This window comes from Manis javanica, chromosome 15, assembly GCF_040802235.1.
Source record: "Manis javanica isolate MJ-LG chromosome 15, MJ_LKY, whole genome shotgun sequence".
NCBI classification, from domain to species: Eukaryota; Metazoa; Chordata; class Mammalia; order Pholidota; family Manidae; genus Manis; species Manis javanica.
The window spans coordinates 66871885-66899539 of record NC_133170.1 but is presented as its reverse complement, the minus strand read 5'-3'; the positions used below and the strand labels follow the sequence as shown (position 1 = coordinate 66899539).

General features: G+C 35.7%; 1 protein-coding gene across 7 annotated transcripts in view; it reads right to left on the bottom strand.

Moving 5' to 3' along the window:
- Positions 1-27655, bottom strand: part of MPHOSPH9 (M-phase phosphoprotein 9) — a 64229-nt gene that overhangs the window by 29034 nt on the left and 7540 nt on the right. For 4 of the 7 annotated variants that reach the window (XM_073222564.1, XM_073222562.1, XM_073222558.1 and 1 more), the window contains exons 2-11: positions 18827-18916; positions 18094-18611; positions 17076-17196; positions 12738-12828; positions 11347-11453; positions 8643-8768; positions 8035-8495; positions 7541-7696; positions 4843-4930; positions 3202-3417 (exon numbers count right to left, since the gene is read on the bottom strand). In XM_073222564.1, coding sequence (XP_073078665.1) covers positions 3202-3417; positions 4843-4930; positions 7541-7696; positions 8035-8495; positions 8643-8768; positions 11347-11453; positions 12738-12828; positions 17076-17196; positions 18094-18506 — 1779 coding nt within the window. In that variant the 5' untranslated portion in view covers positions 18507-18611; positions 18827-18916. Of the gene's footprint in view, positions 1-3201; positions 3418-4842; positions 4931-7540; positions 7697-8034; positions 8496-8642; positions 8769-11346; positions 11454-12737; positions 12829-17075; positions 17197-18093; positions 18612-18826; positions 18917-27655 lie in introns of those variants that run through there. The other 3 variants (XM_073222563.1, XM_073222561.1, XM_073222565.1) reach the window with 2 other exon arrangements.

Below are 27655 nucleotides of genomic sequence, written 5' to 3'. Positions count from 1 at the left end.
ATCATCAAAAAGCCTCCACAGGGATCCGGACGATGCTGCGGTTGTGGCTGCATCCAGCCCACCGTCTCCTGGACTTGCCATAGGAATGAGGAGGGAGATGTCTAGGCTGGCATGTGCATACAGTGAGACAACGAATTTGACCGGATCTGTACTGTTGGAACTCAACCAGGAGTTGGGAGGGGTGCAAGTTGTAGCACTCCAAAATCTCATGACTATAGACTATCTATGGTTAAAAGAACATATGGGATGTGAACAGATCCCAGAAATGGGCTGCTTTAATTTGTCTGATGGTTCAAGTACAGTTGGACAATATCCATCATATCACAGATAAATTTTCACAAATGCCTAGGGTGCCTAAATGGTTTTCTTGGCTTCACTGGAGATGGCTGGTAATTATAGATTTGCTTTGTTTATGTCACCGTATTCCTATTATGTTAATATGTGTGTGCAAATTAGTTAGTAGTTTAAAACCTATACATACTTAAGGTACTCTACAAGAAGATATGTCAAAGAAATAATCAATCCTCCCATGTTTCCTTCATATGCTACATCTATAGCTTTTCTTCTTCCTTCCTAATTACAACCCTTAAATAGAATTCGTGCCTCATATCGAATTTACCGAGTATCATAATTCCTCCAGGTGGTAAAGATACCTTGAGACAAGTGCTGGGCATAGAAGCCACAGGGCATAAATGTGCAAAGAAGTAAAAAGCTAACCTTTGCAAACAATATGGCTTCTCTCTCACTTACCAACTTTACATTTCCCTGTATGGCCCCGGAAGATGACTGGTTAGCCAGAGACGGGTAAGATTCCTCAAGGGAGGAACAACCTAAGACAGGCACAGTCACAGGGGGGCCATCAGGTGAGAATTTGGGGATCAACAGAGGTGAGGCTCAGAACCTCACCCCCCCTGCTTTGAGAGAAATCTTCTGCATCCGTGGATGTCTTGCTGCCCTTGTCTAGCCTGGATTAATACTTGGTCCATAGGCACACACCTGATCATCTGATCATCTACATTTGCCCTCTTACAGCACTAAACTATGTTTTCTACCTTTATCTTGCATCTACCTACCACTTCAGCATTTTATTAAAAATAAAAATAATAATAATAATAGGAGAAATGTGGGATCAACATATAAATCAAGTACAAAAATCAAACGAATATTCATATTTGACCTGATTGTTTATAGGTCATAATGCATGATCAAAACCGAAAGTTTCTGTGATGAATGCCCTTGTACTGTTCACCATGTAAGAATTTATTCACTGTGCAAGAATTCGTTCACCATGTAAGAACTTGTTCGTTATGCTTCAGAAGATTGGAGACTGACGAGAATTAGGCTTGAGATGGATTAATGATTGTACATTGAGCATTGACCCCCCCCTATACTGAATTTTATTGTTGTTAACAACCATTTGATCAATAAATATGAGAGATGCCCTCTCAAAAAAAAAAAAAAAAAAAAAAAAGTAAATTTGAAATGGATCAAAGACCTGAATGTAAGTCATGAAACCATAAAACTCTTAGAAAAAAACATAGGCAAAAATCTCTTGGACATAAACATGAGTGACTTCTTCATAAACATATCTCCCCAGGCAAGTGAAACAAAAGCAAAAATGAACAAATGGGACTCCATCAAGGTGAAAAGCTTCTGTACAGCAAAGGACACCATCAATAGAACAAAAAGGTACCCTACAGTACGGGAGAATATATTCATAAATGACAGATATGAAAAAGGGTTGACGTCCAAAATATATAGAGCTCACACACCTCAACAAACAAAAGCAAATAATCCAATTAAAAAATGGGCAGAGGAGCTGAACAAGACAGTTCTCCAAAGAAGAAATTCAGATGGCCAACAGACACATGAAGAGATGCTCCACATCGCTCGTCATCAGAGAAATGCAAATTAAAACCACAATGAGATATCACCTCACAACAGTAAGGATTGCCACCATCCAAAAGAGAAACAACAAATGTTGGCAAGGTTGTGGAGAAAGGGGAACCCTCCTACACTGCTGGTGGGAATGTAAATTAGTTCAACCATTGTGGAAAGCAGTATGGAGGTTCCTCAAAAAGCTCAAAATAGAAATACCATTTGACCAGGGAATTCCACTCCTAGGAATTTACCCTAAGAAAACAGGATCACAGATTTAAAAAGACATATGCACCCCTATGTTTATCGCAGCACTACATACAATAACCAAGACATAGAAGCAACCTAAGTGTCGATCAGTAGATGAATGGATAAAGAAGATGTGGTACATATACACAATGGAATATTATTCAGCCATAAGAAGAAAACAAATCCTACCATTTGCAACAACATGGATGGAGCTAGAGGGTATTATGCTCAGTGAAATAAGCCAAGTGGAGAAAGACAAGTACCACATGATTTCACTCATTTGTGGAGTATAAGAATAAAGAAAAAACTGAAGGAACAAAACAGCAGCAGACTCACAGAACCCAAGAATGGACTAACAGTTACCAAAGGGAAAGGGACTGGGGAGGGTAGGTGGGAAGGGAGGGACAAGGGCAGGGAAAAAGAAAGGGGGCATTACGATTAGCATGTATAGTGGGTGGGTGGGGTACGGGGAGGGCTGTGCAACACAGAGAGGACAAGTAGTGAGTCTACAGCATCTTACTATGCTGATGGACAGTGACTGTAATGGGGTTGTGTGGGGGACTTGGTAAAGGGGGGAGCCAAGTAAACATAATGTTCCTCATGTAATTGTAGACTAATGATACCAAAATTTTAAAAAAAAAGATATATTTAAAAAAACACACCAAAAAAAAAAAATATATATATATATATATAAAAACAACCTGAAACCTAACCTGGTTTCAATGACATATAGTTCCAAATTCTAAGTGAAATTAAATCAAAGTGAAAAATTCAATCAAACCTGTTCTAAAGCTGGTTCCTTTTACCCTGCCAGACACATAGATGTTTACTTAAGATATTGCAAAAGCTGACCTACTAAAGACAGAAAGGTGTGGGAGCGACACCATAGTTCTGAAAACTCTTAGCTTTCTGCTTCAAGATAAAATCCAACTGACCCCATAAGAAGGACATACATCTGCAGCTACAGCAACGTAAAATGAAAATAAACCTGAAAAAATCTCAACAGCATGTAAGAGTATAATATCTCAAACTATCTTTAGCAAAGCATGTCATTAAGTTACCACTGTTACTTACATCTTGAAACATTTTGTTTTCCTGTTTTAGTCTAGCTTCCTTATCATCTGAGAGTTTGTAAGCATTCTCAAATGCTTCTTCTAAATCCTGCAGTCTAGATTTTAGTCGAATGATGGTATTGTCTTTTTCTTTATTACTTGTTCTCATTTCCTCAATTCGTTCCTGCAAAATTCTGGAGGCAGTGCTGGCTGCATTGAAGCGCTCCCTGAAATCACTCTACAAAATAAAAACAAGAATAATAAACTGTTTTTAATAAAAAATATAGATGTCTCAATAGTAGTTAATAAATTATGGACATTAAACTATAACAGAAAAGTAACAGAGATCAAATTAGTATCTTGTTACATCCCAGGATGAAGATTTAGAAAGGATTACTCTAACTAAAACAGCTCCATGAGATTATCATAAAGCATAGACAAAAAAACCACATGTGAGGTATTATGATGCTACTACACCTACAGATCATTTTAATGATGAAAAAATAACCAAGGCTTTTAGGGAAATGATTCTGAAAGTACAGCTGGAATTTGCCCCCCCCATTAATATTTAATTATTTAAGATAGTGCAAAAGCTGATTGTCACAGATTTGGTGTGTAATTTCTTACCCTATTCTCTCACTTATTATGAAGATAATGGAGAAAATTCAAAACACATCTGATATGTTAATATTCATTCAACAATCATTTTTTGACTATCCACTAGGTGCCTGGCACTAGGGTGCTAAAAATGTAAGATTAGCAAGAAAGGTTAAGTCCCTGACCTCACAACATTTACAGTTTAGGAGACCAAGGCAAATTAAAAAAAAAAAAAACCAAAGACAAAGAAACAGTGTATAGAACATAACTGGCATTTTCCACCAAAACCTTACTTACAAGGTTTCATCTGAAAGAATACAACTTAGTAACTCAAAAGAAATTTTAAAGTTTATGCATTTGTAGCGATATATCCAAGAAGAAAGATATGTCCACATAAACCTTGTATACAAATGTTATCACTCATAATAGCCAAAAAGGGAAAACAACCCAAACATCCATGCTGGATGAATGGGTAAATATGATCTATACATACATTTTAGTCAGCAACCATAAAAAAGAATTAAGTACTGACATGTGCTACAACATGGATGAAGCTTGAAAACATCACACAAAATGAAAGTAGCCAGACACAAAAGGCCACGTATTATATGATTCCACTTATATTAAATGTCTGGAGTAGGCAAATCCACAGACACAGAGAGTGGTTACTAGAGTCTGGGGGAAAGGGATGTGTACAGGTGGATGGCTAAGGGGTTCAGGGTTTCTTTTTGAGAAAAATGTTCCAAAATTGACAGTGGTGATGGTTATATAAGTTTGTGAATATACTAAAAAAAAAGGAATTGTACATTTCAAAAGGGTGAGTTTTATGATATGCAAATTATATCCCAATAAAAAAAGCAGAAATTTTCATGGTTCAAAGTTTACAGTATCACTTAAAGGCAGCAACACTGAAAATACAAACTTATTTAACAATAAGACATCCTAAAACAAAGCAAAAAAACCACATAATGTTTTTATAAAACTATTAATTTGTCTGTAAAGTCAGTTAATAAGAAGACTTAAAAATTTAACATTAAGGCACTAAAACAAAAAACAGAGTATTTACCACTTCTATTTCCAGTAAGTTCTTCTTATTTTCAAGTGTTCTCACATGACTAGTAGCTTCATTCAAAGCATTATCTAATTGGCCACATCTAAAAACCATAAAATGAAATGAAACAATTAGAAGATAAAACCCTTTCCCTTAAAAGTATCATATAAATCTGATTCTCTGATACATAACATAAAACAAATTCTCCAACATTAGCTAAGACTCAGGATGCCATTTTAGTTATACATCCCAATGAACCTGATGATACAGTATCTAGAGAAAATAAAGTAACATGAAAAGATCTCTATAATAGTAAGTGAAAAAATGCCTGTACATACATGTTCACATCAGCATTACTCACAATAGCCAAAAGGTGGAAGCAAGCCAAGTGTCCACCAAGAGATAAATGGATAAACAAAATGTGATATACACATACAATGGAATATTATTCAGCCTTAAAAAGGAAGGAAATTCTGACACCTGCCACTACATGGATGAACCTTGTGGACATTATGCTGAGTGAAGCAAGCCAGACACAAATGGACAAATACTGTGCGATTTCATTTATAGAAGGTACCCACAGGTACAAATTCAGAGACAAAAAGTAGAGTGGTGGGGAGAGGGAAGAACGGGGAGCTACTGTTTAAGGCGGACAGTGTCAGTTTGAGAAAATGAAAATAGTTCTGGAGATGATGGTGGGGATGGACGTACAACGTCAATGTAAGTAAGGCCGGTGAACTGATGGGCACTTAAAAATGGCTAAAGTGGGAAATTTTGTTATATCTTACATTAAAAATAAAACAAATTTTAAAAAGATACAGAAGACTGAATAACATAGTTTTATATTTGTTATAAAAAAACTCTCACTATACATATTTATATATATAATGTATTTATTTATATATAAATATGTATAGTGAATAAAAGCTAGTATTTATTTGGCACTGGTTACACACCAAATCTATGTCAAGCACTTGATTCATTCTCACAATCCTGAGTTAGGACTGTCATCAATCCCATATTCCAGATGAGAAAACAAAGAGAAGTCAAGTTCCTCCTGAGTTGTAAGCAGTCACACAGGGATTCTAAGCCAGCTGGTCTGGCTCCAGAGTTCATGCTCCTAACCAATGTGCATGAATGCCTTGCAGAAATGAAATACTGATACAACTTCTTGAGAGAAAGATCACTAAATAGTCAAGTGTAGGTTTGTTAACTGTATCTTTAATCTTCAGATTCTGGTATGCCAGAATCCTGGAGTTGTAAGAGTATGACATGACAATCCGATATGATAGCTGGCCTACCATGGAAGTGTTTATGGCCCCATCCACAGTTAAAGTGGGATTCTCCAATTTGCAATTTTAAGTTTAAAAAACATTTGTGTGTATGCTGTGATGACATAATATTAGTTTCTGTCTTAGGGGAATCATTTCTCCAGCTGTAAATGATTGCAACTTCTCATTTTGTTTCTATTGTCCTAACATGTAGTTTCATATTGTAACCCAGATCAAATTCTTTTGTGGGTAATAGAAAACAATATATTGCTATCCATTTCCATGCTACTGCTACATTTACTCCAGTACCCTATATTGCCACTGTTATTGTTATAACTCAGCCACTTATTTAAAACCCTGATTTCCAATTTGCTCCACTTGTATCTCTCACTGACCTAAGTGCCCTAACAGCTTCTGGACATAAAATTGCTTTAATTAGCTATCATGCACTGGTGCCTTCTTGCACACCCTGTCTCTAACCTAGCAAGGTCTACTTGTTTTTCCAACAGGAAGTACCTGTGGTCACCTTTGCCTTCTTAAAAAGAAAAAAGCAACTTCCCCTAACCTGCTATCCACTTTTTGTCCTAGAAAACCTAAACCTGGCTTTTTTTTCTGCCTCTTTTCAAATTACTGCACCCCCATCCCTACCACAATCAGCAAAACGGAAGCTGTAGAAACACTCCAGATTAAGATAGCATGTTAACTACCGCACCAACCACAAACTAGCATGAAAGCTACTTTTCCTAAATTTCTGCAAGTCAAATTGTTAACGGTACCAGAATATCTCAGTTCCCTAATCTTTTTTCAAGGGACTTTTGTCTTTTTTGCCTAAGAGAAGAATTCTTTGCTGTCATCTAGATTTGAGCAATTTTCAGTCTAAGTCCCATTTAACTGTAAATTACGTTGCAAGTACACTTATTATTAATACTAGTTAAAGCATCAAATTTTGTTAATGATTCTCTCTCTCAAAAAGAAGTATAAAGCTGTCCCAAATATAAAGCCATTCTCCCCTGTGTTTCTATGTTTGTTTGTTTTAAAACAGGATAATCGCTTGCACAGGTTCATGGGTGTCTGGGTTAGTTATGTGTATCTGGGTATAAAAAGAAAAGGGTGAGAACTGCCCCAGGACATAAGTCACAGACTTATTAGGGAGTCTGACACAGTACTAATCCTCCCTAATAACTTTCTTCTAAACATACAAAAGCTGTTCAACTGTTTCAGTAGTTTGCCCATTTGAAACACCTAGCCTCATTTGTTATTAGTATATTTAAGAGGCTGCTTCAAATCGATAAAAATAAGTACTTAGGCAAACATGTTTCTGTGTTAAAATCTTCAAATCTAATGTATATGTTTTCAAAGTGTTTTATCACATTATACTTTGGGGAAAATAATACAGACATGTTAGAGAAACACTAACTCAACAGTTAAATTATAAATTTTACCTATCTACAAGAATTTGATTGGTTTTCTTCCAATCTTCAACTTCAGAAATTTCTTTTGCCTCCAGTTTCTGTTTCAAACTATTTATTTCTGATTCATAATAAGCTCGAAGATCTGCTATGTGCCGAGCATGCTTTTCCTTCAGGTTCTGCCTAATCCTGTTGGTGAGAGTAAAAAAGATTATTAGGAAAGCATCTCCTCTCTCTCTATCCCATAAAAGAAAACAAGAACACAATCATTTTCATAGGCAAAAATACAGCCTTTTTCCTTTACACATTCACAGAAAATACATAAATAAACAAGTTCACAACCAATAAATTGAAAACAAAAAAGATATGGATTATTTAATTTTAGATGCTCTACCTTAAAAATGCTATATCTTTTTTAAATTTAAGATTCCATACAGCAGTCAAGTTCAATAAAAATCATTTTCATCATTCAAGCAGACATCACAGAAAATCTATTAACATTATGAGCCCTTCACTGAAATACATACTTAGACAATATCACAGGATCTTCCAGGGAAGTCAATGAAATGCATTCTGGGACACTGTTGGCTGTACCTGGAAGCTGGGATTGACTGACCAAGGCTGAAGGTACCATGACAGTGTTTTCTTCATTTACAGTATTGACCGAGATGTCATTACTAGTAATAGCAAACACTGAAGGAAACACGGAACTGGTCCTACTTTCGTTTTGGAAAGAATGATTTTTCCAAGAATCCACTGGTGAAGCTTTTGTATTTGAAGGATATTTTGGGAATCCAGATAACTGAGAAGCGATATTACTTGCTTGTGAAAATGAGTCTATGTCAGAATGACTAGACATACTAGGTTCTAGAACACAGTCTGGAGAAAAGGATATTCTGTCATCAAGGGCATTCAAAAAGCCATGTGGTCGAATCCCTGAAATCTTCTGACTTGACTTCACTTGTAACATTGGATCTAGAGTCAGGACCTAGAAATGAGACAAACAACAGTAAGGTTTCCCCCTCAGTACAGTGTTTGTTTTTAAGTGAGGCTTTAGATCTCCTAGGGAAAACAAAGATTAAGGTTGGAGTCAGGAAGCATCTTTCATTTTCACTGAGCAGAGGGCTGACATTACCTCCAGTGGATGATTTGGTTTGGAAGCAGAAGTGAGATTCCTCTCGGGTAACTGCTTGTTTTCCCTTTGTTTTTTATGATAAATATCCTTCAGTGATGGTAGTTTCATCTCATTACTAGTATTAGACTTAAAGATATGAAACAAAATTATTTAAATGGCATTATCAATGATGAAAAAAGTTTACTGATATCAAGATCAGCACCACAAAAGATTTCTGAAATATTTTAAATAAATTGAGACTAGACTGTCAGATTTACAAGTTTGAAGCTATTACCTGTTAATTATGAGTCTCCCTCAGAATGAAACATTTCCATACCCCATAACAATAAATATTAAAGGAAAAACTGAACCTAAGTTATTTAGCAACCTAAGAAGACTTCCAAAGAATAAAAATACTTGGCAGTCCTCCTACTCAGAATAAGGACTAAGTTTTGAGGTAAGAAAAGAGTTTATAATGAGTAAATGAAGCAGGATGGGAAAACTAGCCAGATTACTATCATGTGACTCAAGGGGACAGGTGTCAAGAGATTGAGTTCCTTATCTATGTAGTTAAATTCCTATTTTTTTAAGAGTTAACAAACAAACAAAAATGTGTTAAGAAAGAAGTTACCCAGCAAAAACATGCCCCTTTTTTAATTAGTAATATAAGGAAACAAAACCGTAATTTCTACAGCTTGAAATCCATTTCCTGAAATCAGAGCCTTGCCATACTAGAAATGTTATGAAGAGGTCTAAGCTCCAAATATTAAAAACTTGGGCTCAAATTATTCAAGATGGTACCTATTGTAGGCTTGACAGAGGTGCCATTAAACCCTGAGCCTCAAATTTAAACTATGGACATTCTCTCAAACAAGATTTCAGATTTAACAAGAAATACACTGAAGGCATTGAAAGAACACATCACATACAGCTTTAAACTTCTAATTTCCAGACCTTACATAGGCTATAGAACACCAGGAGTTAATATTTTTTAACAAATCCTCTAACTAGAGTGTAAGACAACTTTACTTATACTGTGCACATTAAAGGAATTAATTTTTAAATGTAAACCCTTAAAATTTACCACAATTTCCATAATCCTGTTTTGGAATTTTACTTTTTATATACCAACAACCTAAAGACTCCTTTCAAGCCCTGAAGCCTATGACAAGTAGAACACTCTGCATATAGCCTCAGCCTGAGGGAGCCCTGCCTGGTGGTCTGGGTGAACAGTTGGGAGTTACTCTATTAAGGGCTTAAGTTACTACCATGAATCATTTTCACCACTTTTATGATATCCTTTCACATTTAACATCTCTGAAGTGAGGACCTCCTGTCACTAATGGCATCTAACAACTGCTTTGGGCTAAGTTGCCTGCTTAGAAGTACCAAAGCCATCAAAATTGGCCAAACAGGAGACAGCAGCTTGGAATAAAATCCGAGAGACTACACTGGAGCCCATGAAAACCAATATTTAAGGGACAGTGAATCAGACATGTTTAGCAATATTCCCCATCTGGGAGTCAAAAGTAGGCAGTTCTACATAACAGCTAAGCTGGTAAAAACTCAGCATCAAAGCCCTTTATCTTTTTTAAAGAAATGCCAAATGAGAAATGCTCTGGTGGCCCAAGGGAAATTGTACGTGGAAAAACACAGAAACCAACACTGAGTTGAAAAAAGAGCAGTGTAAGCCTCTGTAGGGGAAGTTTTATTTAAAGTTTATTTCACTTAGATTCTCCTTTTTAGATATGTGTAGGTTATAAGATAAAAATCTATGTTTAATTAAGTCTATAAGCTCTTTTTCTATAGGTACAAAATATAAATTTGAAGTGGTAAGAAAGCAGTTTATTAGTCTAGTTGGTATATTTTTTTCTTGGTAGAATATGAAACAGGAAGTCTTAAAAAAAAATTTGATGGCCTCTTAAGAGTCAACAAAATCTAGTATTAATTTATTGATACTGCAAATCAAGTAACACATAGAGATCCCTGTAACTGCAAAGCCTACTGATCCTTTCAGCCCCCTCACCATCTCACTGTCCCCATCCTTTGTTCTTCATTGTATTTATCTGTTTCTCTTTTTTGCTCCTTTCCTGAAGGATTGAACGCTGGTTTCTGTGCCACTCTGAGACTCTGATGCCTACAAGCACTCACTTAGCCTCCAGCTGCCCCATCTGCCTGCCTGGCTCTTTAATTCTCCTGGTTACTTTAATTTTCTCTCCTTTTCCCAACCTACTCTCTGAGCACCTGATCAAAACACAGAGGTAAGATGTGTACCTGATGTTCACATAGTGGAAAGTTTTATTTTGTTGCTCAGAAGTAAAAGAAATTTATAATCTTCAAAGAAAATTAATACAGCAAATTAAATTGCTGTGATTTATGGCACAAATGGATTAGTAAGAGGCTGTAATAGTTAAGGAAACTCAAACCAGGTTTGAGGACAGAGGAAGAAGTTTATCTGAAGACCTACTATATTTACAATAGCACTTAACTTCACAAAACACTAACTGGACATTTTTAATTCCTTTTAAAGAATGTTTCCTAATATCACATAGGCAATGAATGAGAGAGATCAAATTTGAAAGCAAGTGACTATGATTTAAAGCCTATGCTTTTCAGAAAATTGAATACGAAATTTATAATGAAATGGAGTACTTAACTGCAACTGTATAATGCAAATACACACAGAAACACATACACACGCACACACACATTATCTTTAAATTACCTGATGTGGTGACATATCTGTTGAAGACGATGGTGGAAATGTCTTCTCTGAAGTCTCAGGCAAAAAGTGATACATGTCCTTCTCCTCCAGTTTCCAGTCAGTCAGTCCTAAAGTGCACAAATACACAGAAAAGAGTGAGGAAAGAGAAAATTGCTTTCTAGGACAACTTACTTCTACCTAAAGAAAATTAAATATGGGAAGTAACTAGTTTTTGGCTATCTGAATACAGGAAGCTGAATTTTGATGGGAAAAGAGTTACACAAATGCCTTACTATGTAAAGAATTCCAACTTAGTTATTAAAAGTTAAGACAAACTACTACAATTTAAAATATATTTTTATATTTTTATTTCATAAATAAAAAATATTAATTTTTAAAAGAACAGTACAGACTTATATGGATGTAAAGCAATGTAAAGAATTCACTGATTCAAATATTTATTTAGCATTATTATTTTGTGAGGCTTGGGGGGCAGGAAGAGTGAGACATGAACAGTAAGTAAATCATGTAATATATCCAGTATGTTAGAAGGTGGTAAGAGTCTAAGGGTAAAACTTAAAAATCAGTTAAAAGGGAGTATGTTGTATGTATAGAGAGGTGGTCAAGGTTGGCTATTTGTAAGGTAACAAAAAGTTAGCCATTTTACCCATATATGAGGGAGGAAGAACATTCCAAAGACAGGAAGCAACCAAGGCAAAAGCCCTAAAATGAGAATACATCTGGCACACTTGAGAAACAGCCTCCCTGCTGAAGCAGAGAAAGGGACAGAGTAGCAGAAAGTGAGGTTAAAGAGAACAAGGCTAGATCTTCTTGGGCCTGTGGGACTCTGGCGGTTCCTCTGACGGAAAGGCAATGAGGGCAGGAGTTTGAGCAAAGGAGTCACAGATCTGACTTCTGTTTAAGAAGGATCATGTTGGCTACTGTGCTGAGAACAGATGGAAGGTGCAAGGGTGAAAGCAGGGAGACTGGTTAGAAAGTTGCAGAAACACAGGTGATGGGGGCTCTTTTGGCATGAAAGCCCAAAAGTGGGATTCTGGCAATTTTCCTAAGGCAAAGCTAATTCAGGCTGATGAACTGATTGCGGAATTGTGGGGAAAATGGAGTCACTACGTAAAGCCATTAAAACTATAGTAAGTTTACCATGGAGAGCAAAGAATGGCTCATAGAGGGTTTAATTTAACTCATTTTGGAGCACCTGAAAAATGCTAATTTTTGCAGCTGTTTGAACTAAGTGCAAAAGTACTTCTTCCATAGTCTGTCTTTACAGAACTCATTACAGCTATTGGAAGCACAACGCATAGCACATTCACAGAAACCACTCTAATACATTCTACACGATTATCATCTTATTAGAAACGCAGACAAGTTATTCTTTTTTTAAAGTGTCATACCTGTTCCCGAATCAGACATCCAAGAATTTGGACCCTCATCTGGTTTACTGATGTAAAAAGCACGAGGATGTGTGGCAGCAGTGAAATCAGACTACAAAAAAAGAAAACTTGGTTGACAGCTAAAAATCATTAGGCACAAACTGCTGGCCCAAGGAATGAGAGCCAGGTGCCAATGCCAGACAGAGAAACCCTCAGAGGTTCATAAGAAGTAAAAAAGCCTGGTTTTCACCATGGTTACAAGAATGCAAAAATCATAGGAATTAACAGTGAAGGATTTTCTTTTCCTGTGTAATTACTAAAGTTTATTTTGGTTCTCTGTGGAGCTGGAAGGAGAAAACTGGGAGCAGGTGTTATTTAGTGAGTTCAGAATGAAAATGTATTTATAATTTGCCATCTACTTCCTAAAGAAGTTTGAGGTGCCTAGAATTAAAGTCACTTAATATCAAATTAATGAAAAGGCCACAGCAATTCATTTTTATCATTAGAACAATAAATCAACTCTGAAAATTGCCAATAATCAATAGGAACTTTAGTATACTGTCTCACAAACAATTGGTTACTAGTACCCCAAAAAAGGCTCAAAATGCTTATAAATTCTAGTAAAAATTCTGAGCTAATCTCTCATCACAGTATCTCTGGCACTGTCACAAGAAATCTATGTGTCCAAAGAGAGATATGTAAAAAAAAACTATTTTTATCTGAATTTTCTTATCAGTTACACAATTGTCTTGCCAATGGGTTTCAGCCCCAGACAAGTTCACTATGGATTCAATGTGACCAAAGAAATGACAGTAGGACGTTCTTGGGGTGAAAGGGCTATACCCAACTCTATTTCAACCAGTGGCAGATCACTAAAATCTCATCCACTCAGAGCGAGTCTGTATGCCCACACAGCCATCCCAGTCTCTGTCCTCAGCGCTGCCACCACTCCAGCCTCTGCTCTGCTACAACCCTGCAGCCGTGCCACCATGTCACCCAGAGCACTGGGCAGAGCTCTTTATATAGGGTCAATAGCAACGTATTGCCCACACATGTGTAGTGAGCTAGCCAACCAAGGCCAGGTGAGAATCCTGGCCACAGGAACTTTCATTTTATCGACAACCATTATCAAACTTTTCAATTCCTTAAGTTGTATTTGCTTACAACCATCTGTGGACCCACTGCTGAAGTCCAAGTACACTGAGATGACAACCCTCCACCCATCAAGGAGGTGGTAACCACCTCAGCCTTCTGAGGCACTGTTTAGGCTCTCTTTCATCGAATGAGAAAGCCCTAGGTCATCTTTTGTCTCTTGTAAAACTCCTACCCATTCGAGTTTCTGTCAAGTCTCAGTACTGAAAGACCAGGAAAAGTTGATTGTAGAAGACTAATTGAGAAGTCCCAAGTGAAACACTTTGTCCTTTTCCCAGTCTCAAGGTGCAAACCTTAACGCACTCAGCCAGCACAAAACAGCAGGCTACAGGGGCTTACCTTATATGGCTGTTGCTGCAGTCTTCTGAACAAACAAGGCATCAGCTATAGAAAGCAGGTCTAGCTTTTAATGAGAAATGAAGGTATGGTGCAATGAAAAGCCCCTCCCCAGGAGCTGGATTAAGCCTAACGCAAGGACCTAATGATAGCGTCAGTACCAGTTTACCAGCCCGTCTGGAAACCACCAGAGTCCTGCAGCCTGGGAATGGTAACGTCAAGTCTGTCCCAGACAAAGGACCAAGGAAACAAAGACTCACTTGAGCTCTGAGAAACCCTTATGCTAAACAATATCCAATTTCAAGATGTGCTTCAAAAACAGCTAATACCCAAAATAAACTACCACTGAATAAAAGGAAAATTGGATCCCAAGAGAATTCTGATCAGAAGGATTCCCTGATTGATGATAAAGTGAAGGTTCCTGTGGCCAGGATTCTCACCGGGCCCTGGTTGGCTAGCTCACTACACACGTGTGGGCAATGCGTCATTACTGACTCTATATAAAGAGCCCTGCCCAGTGTGCTGGGTGACACAGTGGCACAACTGTAAGGCTGTAGCAGAGCAGAGGCTGGATTAGTGGCGGCACTGAGGAGAGAGACTGTGCAGAGAGGCCCAGAGGCGGAGACTGGCTTGCTGTATGCAGACTCGCTCTGAGTTATTGACCTGCCACTGTGGAAATAAAGTTAAGTATAACCTTTTCACCCCAAAAACGTTCTACCATTTCTTTGGTCACACTGAATCCATAGTGAACTTGCCCAGGGCTGAAACCCACTGGCAAGACACCTGATCTAGACTGAAAATGGAAAAAACAATAGAAGAGAAAGGATAAAGAGTTCCAACTTTGTGAATCCACAGAATTTGCAGGTAAGAAACGTACTTCAGGTGTGGTGTCTTTGATTCACCAATCACCATTACCTGAAAATCATTTAATACTCAGAAATACCAAAGAAACTTGATTTCCCTTAATAATTGAATATCAAAAGTATCATTCACCTTAAAAAAAAAAAGCTTATCCAGGAGATGGTTAAAGAAGAGGAAAAACTCAAAGACAATCAGCCCTCATCATAGCCTCCATTCTCTGTCTTGCCAACTCACCCAGGCAGAGCATGCTGCTAGAGACCTCCTCCATGGGCATTTCTCAGGTGCTGCACCTGGTCTGATTCGCCACTGAACTCAAGAAGAAAATTAGGCTAGGCCAGGGGCTCCCAAGCTCTGCAGCACAAAGAGCCCCCTAAGGAGCTTTTACACCTCTAGACACACAGGTCACACCACACCCTAATGAAGGCAGACCATGTGGGCTTGGCAGCCAGGCATGAGCAGATTTTTTAAGCTCCTCAGGTGACTCTAACATGCTGCAAATTTGGGGATTCACTGTGTTACATCAAACATTGATCTATAGCCACAAAAAGGCAACAAGAAAATCAGAGAACCCACTGTTACATACCACAAGTCCAAAGTTTATCAGAGGTGGAAGTCTCCCCAAGACTGAGTAGTAGTTAATAAAAACAGAAGAAACTAGTGTATATGAAAACATTCTCCCTTTATGCCAGCCTATTTTGATGAAAAAACCAACTTTCACCCCAGCCTCCAAATGCTTTATACATCACGTGAAATGAGGATAGACCATCCTTGACAGCAACAGGTTCAAAAGAACAGAACTGCCAAAGCAGTGCCATAGGGCCTTGCTTCACTTCCCTCCTCAACAGTTAAGTTTAAATAACGGTGAAATTAAGAAGCCTAAGTATCATGGGCTGAAGAAAGTTACTAAAAGAAAGGAGAAATAAACAGTGCTAACATGAAGGCTACGGGACTGTCGTCTTATGACTTGCATTCTTTATAATCTTTTTCATAGCATCATGGAAAGACTATTATAGAGAAAATGGAAGTTCCTATGGCCAGGATCCTCACCTGACCCTAAACTACTTAATGATGTAATTGGCTTATTGCTACACTAATGCTTCCATACTGTAGGCAACAAGCTATTATTGACTGAGTCACTATATAAAGAGCTCCACCCAGTGCTCTGGGCAAAGGCAGAGATGGAGGTGGATTATGGACCTGCATGCAGACTGCTGGTTACAGACAAGATTCTAGTGCTCAACCTACCTTGGTGAGAATAAAGCTGGGCATAAACCCTTTTACACCAAGAACATTCCACTGTCATTTCTCGGTTTCACTGAATCCACAGTGAACTTCCTGTGCATGAAACCCTCAGGCAAGGCAACTATGTTGAGACTGATCAAGACACGGCTAATTTCTAAAGGTATCAAGTTTGTAGAAAGACCTGATTTTGCAATTTCAATGTATTTTATTAAACAATGCTACTCTATAACAATTTAGGCCAAAACATTTAAAACATACTGAGTATCTGTAACTTCTTAACCAGAGCAGCTATTAGATTAGCAAAAGGACCACACAGAATTTTAACATTTAATTTCTTACAATTTGGATTACAAATTCAGAGTTATCCAAACTTCAAAATTTTTTTATAAGGACACCTTAAAGCATTCACACATACAGTACTACTTCTTACAACCTAATAGTAATATACATTATTCAAGAGCTTAAAAAAACAATTAAATGGATTACTCTCTGGCTAAATGGGAACATTTGCAGTGCAAAGAGAGTTATGACCTTTACAAATGATTCATTTTTTATACTACTTTATCCCTTTTCATTTTGATTTCCAGCCAACTGAAGAGCCAATACTTAGAGCAAATCATTGTTTCCAATCCTTTGAGACACCAATAGATATGTCAATGGAACAAATCAGCAACACAAAGAGCAAAAAATTTATGTTCATGAGCATGCAGCAAACCCAACATAACTATCAGTAACGGAAACTACCAGAGCAAAGTGACTGTCACCTACTTTCTCAATTGGTGATTTCTTGGTTTGCTCATTTCCCTGCATAGATTTTGAACACCCCTCTTCTGCATGTGCTCTCTTTGGTTGGTTCTGCTTCAGCTTTTGTGCCCATGTTATAGATTTACTATTTAAAAAGAGAAAATAAAAATTACTCTCTTTAGATGCTGTTCTTAACACACAAAACTAATTACTAGCAGTAGAAAATATGTCAGTGAAAAATGCTTTGAGCTGTTTTTCCCATAGCAGAGAAAGAATGAATTTGTACTGATTCAACCAAACTCCTTTTTATAATATCTTTTTACCAAAGGCAAAATGAACGAAAAGACAATGTATATGGTCGGTAGCCATGGATTAAGACCAAACCCACCACAGTATCCCTTCAATTACTAAATATCTACAGTAAAAGCATATTTATTTATATGGAGTAATAATTATGGGTATGTAAGATTTGTGTTGCTATTGCTAAATACCTTACTTCATATGACACACTTCAGAAATATAAAACTGAGTATTTAGGGTGAACTAATAATTTTAAATATTTGCTTTACAAACATTCATCTATCACTCCCTTTACTAAAAGGTCTCCTGGGTCAATCAAAATATCATTAAAGTTAGAAAATCTCTTATAAAAACATAAAATTACATAGGCTTGTGTATAACTTTTGGTTTCAAATTATATGAACCTGTGTAACAAAATAGGACATGCTGAAACAGTTCTGCACTCTAGTTTTTAGCAAATTTTCTGTGACTAGAAAATATAAAAGTTATTATTTCTTGGCAAGTCCTCCCAGCTTAGGAGTCTAGTAGTCTTCTAACAATGTGAATGGGAAGAATATCAGATGTCATTAGTACAGAGTACGCTGTTTATTCAATTTTCCATAGGCAATAAATACAAGAATAATAAAATGTTCAAATACATCTCATTCTATACGGTCCAACTTAAAAGGAGCTTTATTTACTAGAATTTAAATGTAATAAACAAGAAAAACTTCCATTCAGATGATGGAGAAATTCTACTTACTTATTTGTTTTTCCACTGTATACTTCTGAAATCTTTTCACCAAGAAAACTGTGTTCAAATTCACCAGGAAAAGTGGAAATATCTTCCTTTAAAGATGCACACAACTCCTCCGTAGTATGTATATAAAAATTCTTATTTTCTATACCATCTGCAAGTGATTCCATCTGCACCACAGGTGCTCCATACTGGCCTGTAGAAACCTCTGCATGCTCCATGGACTCTCGAGGGTCCTGGGATTTGTAGGTATTTAATTCTGAGACACACAAAGTCCCGTACCCACTGCTCACTGAGCTACTATCCACATGGCAGTCTGGTTGTGATGAGGATGTTTCTTGCTGCATTTCAGGTTCTTTAGAGTTAGGGTAACTAATAATAGATTCATTTCTTTCACTGTTTTCAGAAAAAAAACCCATTTGACTTTCTGAGTATACTTTTTTGCTTGAAGGAGTTCTATCGTAGGAAGCCCAGGAAGCACTACTTGTTTGTAACTTGACTAGATTTTTTATCTCCTGTACACGCTGAAAATAAAAAGTTATAGATTTTGATAAGAAGGCATATTAAACATAACATCTTTAGAAATGTTATGAAAATATTGTGTTTAAAAATACAAGACACTAAAGAGAATATACATATTTTATCCTTAGTTTATAAACAAAACCTGATAAAAAGTATTTATCGGTTCTTCTACAAATCTGACAATATAAAAAAAGAATCACTCTAAATAACAACTTACTTGAATTTGGTTGTGGAACTGTTCCTGCTGGGCAACAATCTGTTCTTGGCATTGTTTTTCCACCAAACTGAATAGCTGTAACCACCTGGTCTATTAAATTATAAAATATTTTAGTTAAAAATAATTTTTCACCTTAATATTTCACAGAAAAATTCCTCCAGTGAGAAATGCCTTTTTAAAAATGTATTTTTAATGTAAAGTTTATAAGCTGAATTGTTTAAAAATATCTCATGCAAAAATACACAACACACGCTTAGGCACCCTTTTCTCATATAACCCATGGTTTAGGTAAATTTGAAGGTCTAGGTAAATTTTCTTCAAATGGCAACATTTTTTTATGTCATCTGCTATCATTTCTGATTAATCAAGAACAAGTAGCTGCACTTTGTATTTGTCTTAAGTTCTTCTTCCTTGTCTCATAACAACTAATGATTTTATTGAACACCGACTTGTATTTAGAAAAAGAATCCTACATCTTAAAAACAACAGTCTGGTATTATGGGAACTTACCCCTTAATTTATTTGTTCTTGAAGTTAAAAAAATCTTTTTAAAGTCAGATATTAAAAGTGTTTTACAAGTATCATAATTCCTCCAAGTGGTAAAGATACCTCAAGACAAATGCTGGGCCTAGAAGCCACAGGGCATAAATCTGCAAAGAAGTAAAAAGCTAACCTTTTCAAACAATATGGCTTCTCTCTCATCAATTTTACATCTCCCTGTATGGCCCCGGAAGATGACTGGTTAGCCAGAGACGGGTAAGAGTCCTCAAGGGAGGAACAACCTAAGACAGGCACAGTCGCAGGGGGGCCATCAGGTGAGAAATTGGGGATCAACAGTGATGAAGCTTAGAACCTCACCCCCCATTTTGAGAGAAATCTTCTGCATCCGTGAATGTTTTAATGCCCTTGTCTAGCTTGGATTAACACATAGTCTACAGGCACACACCTGATCATCTACAATTGCTCTCTTACAACACTAAACTATGTTTTCTACCTTTATCTTGCATCTACCTACCACTTCAGCATTTTATTAAAAATAAAAAAAATAATAATAATAAAGGGAGAAATGTGGGATCCACATATAAATCAAGTATAAAAATCAAACGAATATTCATATTTGACCTGATTGTTTATAGTTCATAATGCGTGATCAAAACTGAAAGTTTCTGTGATGACTGCCCTTGTACTGTTCACCATGTAAGAACTTATTCACTATGTAAGAATTTGTTCATCATGTAAGAACTTGTTCGTTATGCTTCAGAAGATTGGAGACTGACGAGAATTAGGCTTGAGATGGATTAATGATTGTGCATTGAGTGTTGACTCCCCTATACAGAATTTTATTGTTGTTAACAACCATTTGATCAATAAATATGAGAGATGCCCTCTCAAAAAAAAGAAAGTGTTTTACAGCAGCACAGCTGAAAAAGGAATAAAAAATTACTGAAAACTCATGGAACTGGTTGATGGCTCCCTTCACAGCCACTTTTAGGTCCTGATCCATGCTGATTCCCAAGAGTAGTTAGTACTGTTAGAACTAGACTAAGGCAACAGATGGTCTGAAAGGGGACATGGAAATCTCCAGAGGCTAAATTCAGTCTCAAGGCTGTATAGTACCAGACTAAGTGCAATATATATATATACAATTCAGTAATAGACAATACGCAATAATGTATGTTAATAAGCAGCTGCCATGAAAAATAGCTTCCCTGCTTAAAACCTATCCGAGTCTTTCCGCTCCTATCGCTCCTTACAAGGCCCTGCATGGTCTGGCTCATACCCATCTCCCAACTTCATCTCATCCCTCTCCTCCTTGTCCATACACATCAGCCCCTCTGGCCTCTTCCTGTTCCCTGAACCCGCCAAGACTATATTCCACCTCAATGCTGTCCTTGCTGTACCCTTTATCCAGAAAGCTCTCTCCTCCAGCTCTTAACATGGCTGGCTTCTTCCCATCCTGCAATTTCAGCTTAATTGTAACCTTCTCGAAGATAGTCTCCCAAACCATCCTAAGTTGCTCTTTCTTGTCATCCTGTTTATTTCCTTTATAGCATTCACCACAATCAGAAAGTATCTCATTTGTTCACTTTGTTAACTTGTCTGTCCCCATCTCTGCCCCCGACCCTACCTCCTGCACCTAGGACACCATCCCAAGGAAAGAGTGGGAGCTCAGAAATACAGTCTAAAAACGTATATTTCAAGCGGAATTTTTCTTGGTATTACAGACTACACGATCCAGAGATCCTTCAAGTTAATGCTGAAAGCCAGTTGTATGACCACAAAATAACAGAAATGAGTTGAAACCTGTATACCAATATTAAAGCAAAGGGAGAAAAAACTTCCAGATTAGAAAAGAAAAGCTTCAAAATGCAGTATGACAGTAATGACAAGAATTATTAATTCTAAACCAACTAACTTCACTATAAGGTAAGCTAGATCAAATCAAATTCCTTATCTTCTCAACTTACTTGTAAATTATCTTAATCAAAACAAAAATAATCAGGCATCTGTTTTCTTATTAAATCATACTAACTTAAGCAACACTTGAGGTTTATTTTTAAACTGATAAAGTTGATATTCATATAAAACTAAATTATAAAAATGATAGAGTAACAATTTACAGAACAAAAAAGGCTTAGTATTATGCCAGATACTTGATATTAACCATCCTTATGACCTTATTTAGGATACAAATTAATAGAGCTTACTCAGGATATGAATTAGTGAAGATTTTGTTCTTCCTAATCAGTTTCACAATTAATATTTTAATTCTTAAAAACTTATTTAAGAACATTATAAATACAGAGAATAACATTATTTACTTAATTATAAGAAGGGCTATTATTAGTCATTTCAAACTAAAAGGATTTACATTGCCTGCATTTTACATATTGTTGGAGGATATATGCATTTAATTAAAGTTGTGATGCATGGAATTTTTTTTATCTTATTAGCCTGAATGGGATTTCTATAGTCTAGCCTGGTGAATACCCCATCAGCTTTGCCATCCTTTGTCTGACTCCAGCTCTCTCACAACCTGCTTGGTTCTAAACAAGTAAATTTTTCTTTGTGCCTCAGTTTCCTAATTTATAAAATGGAAATAGCACCACCTCATAGATGGCTGGGAGGATTAAAATTTTAATGTAAATATGATGCATGTAAAGCAGTGATCTCCATGGGAGAAATGTATTCTGAATATCTGCAAGGCTGTGCTTGTCACAGATAGAGCAAGGGTTACCACGAGCATATTTAGTAGGCAGGGTCCAGGGATGCAAATCATAAGATGGTCCTCCACAATGAAGAACTGTCCTGTGTCCACTTTAGGTTACAAAAATAACATATATTTTCCACAGGTTTCAAATCACCAAACTGCCTACAAATATAACTACTAAGATGTTAAGTTTGTTACAGAACTTGATCAGAAATTGATTACTGTCTCAGAAAATCATGTCACCACAGTGCTGGTCTGTGTCTGCAGCAGCTGCATTCACCGTGAGTCTACTATAAACAAACACCAGACCGCTTCAGTATGTCTTTCAGTGCAGATGTGTCTGACCACTTTCGTATTGAAATACATATTATGTATTATAACTTGAATTCCTCTCCTCCTTTATATCACCATTAGGACATTATATTGATTTTTTTTAAGTGGGTACAAGCAGGTTATAACATCATGAATTTCATTTCAAGGCAATATAAGTTGATGTTTTAAAAACTGTTACAAAATAATGGTTTGGGTTCTAATAAGATTGAGTGCCACTGAGAAAAAGTGTCTAGTATACTGCCTGGAAAATAAACACTCAATAAACTGTAGATGTAATAATTATTATCATCATCATATAAATATTACTATTATACATATAAAATCAGTAGTGTTAAATAGTTAAAATGCTAAAAGAACTAAGACAATTTAATGATGTGCTTTAAAAATTTACCACGACAGAAATATTAGCAAGTATTTAAGAATGTATTGTAGTATTTCTACATAAATGTGTTAAAAAATTATTTTCCACGGAACCAAAATACATAACCTTCTCAAGTTTAAGTAGTGAAAAACTTAAGAATTTCAGGAGAGATATTTTATGAAGGAATTCTAAAAAAACAGATCACTGCCAGAGCGCTGAGCTCTGTGGAAGGTTTTGTGTTTGTTTTAGCAGTGTAGGTTAGTCCCTTACAAGTACTAGAAATCAGACAAATGTTATTCCAAAAGTAAAGTGAAAACATGGAATTGAAGAAAAAGACTTGCTCAATCCTTACCATTCCCATTCTTTCTAAATGCTATACTAGAACATCAGAGAATTTTGGTTTTGTATCCTACAGAAACATGCTGAATAAATTTGAGAAATTTTACTTAAATCACCAGGATTTCATATTCTGTCAAAGTAAGAAATATCTTAAGAAACTCTTCACGAAATAATCAATTACATGTCTACATTACAAAAATTAAGTGGTCAATCATTACTAAACAATAAAAATAATAATCTGTTACATCACAGGTGAAGGAGAAAGAGTAGGAAGAAACTGGTTCAAATGTTAAGGTGTAAGTAGCTGGGTTGGTATGCTGGCTTATTAGAATCTGTATCTTAAATTTCACAAATATATTCTGATTCTGATTTAAGATGTTGGTTTCAAAGCATAAAAGTAACAGTTTCTTTAGTTAGACATAAATTTGCCTGAAAGGCGATGTCTTATTTTTTTTTAAGCATGTTAATTCTAGTATTATAAGCTAATGAGTAAGTATAGTACTGGGAACAGTTCATAAAACATCCCACTTTTAATTGCATCATTTTACAATGGCATTTTATAGGTCTTTTGTATTAGCACCTACTGATTGCTCTACAGAAAAAACATAAAAAGTATAAAAACTTAAAACTGTGTTTTCAAAAAATTTGAATAGTCATTTATATCACTTCAATGATTATGGATAATAACTTAGAGTAACACAGTTAGATGTGGCTGCTACTAGATTCTTAAACCAAGCACTCTTTTATTCCATTTATTATACATTCTGAAAAATAACTCATATTATGATCTTAAAAGTATAGTTAATACTTAAAATCTACTGTTCTCTAAATAAAGAATAATAATGTTTTACAAGTTTTTATGAAAGCATTCCCAAATCTAGCCTTGGAGAGGTCATATTTTGGACATTATTCTATGAAACAAAATTTATACATAAATATTTTTTTAACTGTTAAATTCTTATATCACAAGTTAACCCATGGACCAAAGAAAGAACCACTGACCTGAAAAACCTATATAATTCAATGTATCTCAGCTAAATGCAATAAGGTTCTACTAAATAGAAGCTTTAATTTGTAAGTAGAACATTCAAAATATTCCAAGGTGGACTTAGATTTTTCAAAATGATGATAATTCCATGAGTTACTTAAAATATTAGGATTAGTTATAGTATTAATACTTTGGGGGGGAAAATACTTTTGGAACTCTTGCTTCTCTGAGATCATATCTTAGTTCACATTTAGAACATAAATTAATATGTCTAATCACTAATATATTGTTTAAACATACCTTTGACCTTTTTCACATTTGTTCCTCAGTTAATATCCTGACCATTTTAGCAATAAATTCAGTATCATACTCCTTAGAATATGTTTCTAGTAATTGAGAGTTTAGTAGAGGCACATTTAGAAATGTAATTATTTTTTAAATTCCAGAAATAAAACAAAACTAGATACATCACAGTTTTTCCAAAGTTCTGAATCAGTCTTCCCACTGTTTTATAGCTCTTCCATTAAAGAGGTTAGGACTTCACCTGTACCTTGAATTACAGATGGTCTGGTCTTCCCTGAGAAAGAGGATACCCCATTTGTACTAAGGTGGGGACTACTTCTGTTGAAACATAAATAATTCAAATGGTTTTCTTCATTCTACCAAAGTGTTGAATAATTCAGCAGTTCAAGATTTAGCAGAGCAGTACAAAACCACTGATATTTAATCCTTCTTAATGGCACCTTATTTGTTGAAAATGTGATCACAAATTTGTACATGAATGGAAAATAGCAATAAAAAAGACAGCACTTACTTAATAAAGAAGCCAACAGAAAGACCTACTCCAGAAGTGAGAGGACACTGCAAAGTGCCAGCAAAAAAAAAAAGTTTCTGCCAACTAATAAGCAACACGTCCAGCTTCCCCACTCTAAATTATTCGAGAAGATTATTTCACTCCAGGGTAGGAACAGCCCCTTATTGTCAGGGGGATTCTTTCCCCACTGCCTGAATTACAGTCAAGTCTCTTTAATTGGGTACTCCTAATCTGGTGTGATAAGATGATACTTATCTCAACACTATCTTTGAATAAAAGTTGTGCCAAGAAAACGAGCAGCAAACATTCAGGACTTATTTAGCCTATTCAGTGTGTAAAACAGCACTAATGCTTTCCAGGTCAGCTTGTCCAAACTTGAGTCCATTTCAGATTTGTTGTATAAAAATACAAAGCACAATTAAGGACATTAAAATTGTTTAAATTCTAGTCAATGATAGATCATTTTCATTTATTTATAGATAACCTGCTTTGTTTCAGAAAAAAGTTTTTTTAAAAAGGAAACTAAAACAATAACAGTGAAATAATAGAGTTAGAATCAGATTCATAAAAATTCAAGGGAAAGAAAAATATGATGTCCATAAATTTACATAGTTGTGTAATAATCCAGTTTAAATTTGGCAGAGTAACTGCCTGTCATGATGAAAACAAACAAGTCCAGTTACATAATTCTTATTAGAAAGGCACATTTAGGTTCCTCCAGGCAAATGAAATATTATATTCTACAAGGGATTTCTTCTAGAAATGGGCATCAAAGGGGCCACCCAGTGATAGAGAAAATACTTGCAGTAAACCAGTATAGATTACTATGGCAGACCTCTTCTAGGCCATTTCCCATTTTTTTTTCCCCTGTTCACCCTACTTTTCCTTTGATTTTATATATTCTTGTAAGCTACCTTAAATTCCTCCTGAGAACAGAGAATGAACAAACTTTTTAAGGAATTTATTTGTAATACACAGTTTCTTTTAAAACCTATCACGTTTAAAGATACTCACCCCTTTATCAGCAGGCCCTAGATTGCTGTGGTTTTTGCTTTATTATACCTGCCTTGTATAGCTGATGATCTCGCTAGAGGTCCCTGACTCTGTTGTTTTTAAGCTACTATAAACTTAGGAACTGAATAATCTAGTTTGTCAGACTAGGTACAAAATGAGAGTAAACAGGCTCTAATTAAAAATAAACCAAACATGAGATAGTTTAAAAAGAAAATACATAAAATACATTGTTTGATAGCATCTATTTTTGTCAACTTAAGAGTCTTTTTGCTTACTTCCTAGTATTCAACTTTAATTGCTACTTTCTAGATTGGTATTTCTGGAATATTTAACTGTTAATTTTTTAAAATGTAGAAACAATATTTAGTCAACTAAATTTTAAAGATATGCTTGTAATTTACCAGAAACAAAAATGTAAAGAAAACACAACTAGCAAAACAAGTTCTTTTTCACAATGTTTCCCATGCAAAAGTACCTATCTCTGGGAAAAATGAAAAAAAACATGGAAGGACTAAAACTACTCTTAATTTCAACTGTCCCTAAACAGTTCTTGATTATAGGTGGTATTTAAATGCAAATCAGTATGATGCTATTTAGTTAAATTGGTAAACTATGTAAATGAAGTTATAGTTATTTTGACTTGTTGTTACATCAAAAAAAAAAATATCTATCTACCTACTCTTACCTATTATTATTTAAGTTAAGTCCAAGAGAATGGGAAGAATTTTTTGTACCAGATTCTACAGAAGATGAAATTTTCTGTAAGGGTTTCACCAAGTCAAAATCTTCCATAGTGTACATAAATTGTTATAGTCTCTTATATGAAACTGTAGGTTCTTTCACTGCTTGAAGAAATTGAATCCAAGTCATCTTCAGATGCTTCATCATCTACAGGTATTTTCAGTTGCTAATATTCAGAACTGTGAAATATCCTAAGCTCCCAAAAGAGTCTGAAAATGAATGGAGGGGAAAAAATACTACTATAAAAAGCCACTAACTCTACCAACTGTTTTTTTGTGACTTTGGAAACCTTGATGCTTCTATACAAATCTACGTTAAAAAAAAGATAGCAACAGCATTTATAATAGCCAAAATGCAGAAACAATCCAAATGTCCATCAATTGATGAATGGCTAAACAAATGTGGAATAAACAAATAATGGAATATTTTTCAGCCATAAAAAGGAATGAAATACTGATACATACTACAATGTGAAATATTGAAAACTTTATGCTAAGTAAAAGACCACATATTGTATGATTCCATTTATATGAAATACCTAAAGTAGAAAGACTTACGGCTACTGCCAAGAGTTAGGGGAAGGCCAGATGGGAACAAAATGAGTATGGGATGTCTTTGCTGGGGGTAATGAAAATTTTGGAATTAGATAGTGGTGATAGTTGCACAACTCTGTGAGTATACTAAAAACCAAATGAACATTTTAAAAGAATGAATTATACCTCCAAAAATCTACAAGGGTGATTTGCAAACATAGCATCATCTTTTTCAGGTATACATCAGAATTTTATGTGTTTGAAGGTTCTATACATATAACACTGTACTATTTAACTACTGGAATACTTACATGCCTTGTTCATTTATTTAATAAATTCTACCAACCATCCATGTTTGTTGATTTTATACAGTGACGAGATGAACTACTTAGTATATAACTTGGTATTAAAAACAGTCAATTACAGTGACTGTGAACGGGTATGTGGGGGGGACTTGGTGAAGGGGGGAGCCTAGTAAACATAATGTCCTTCATA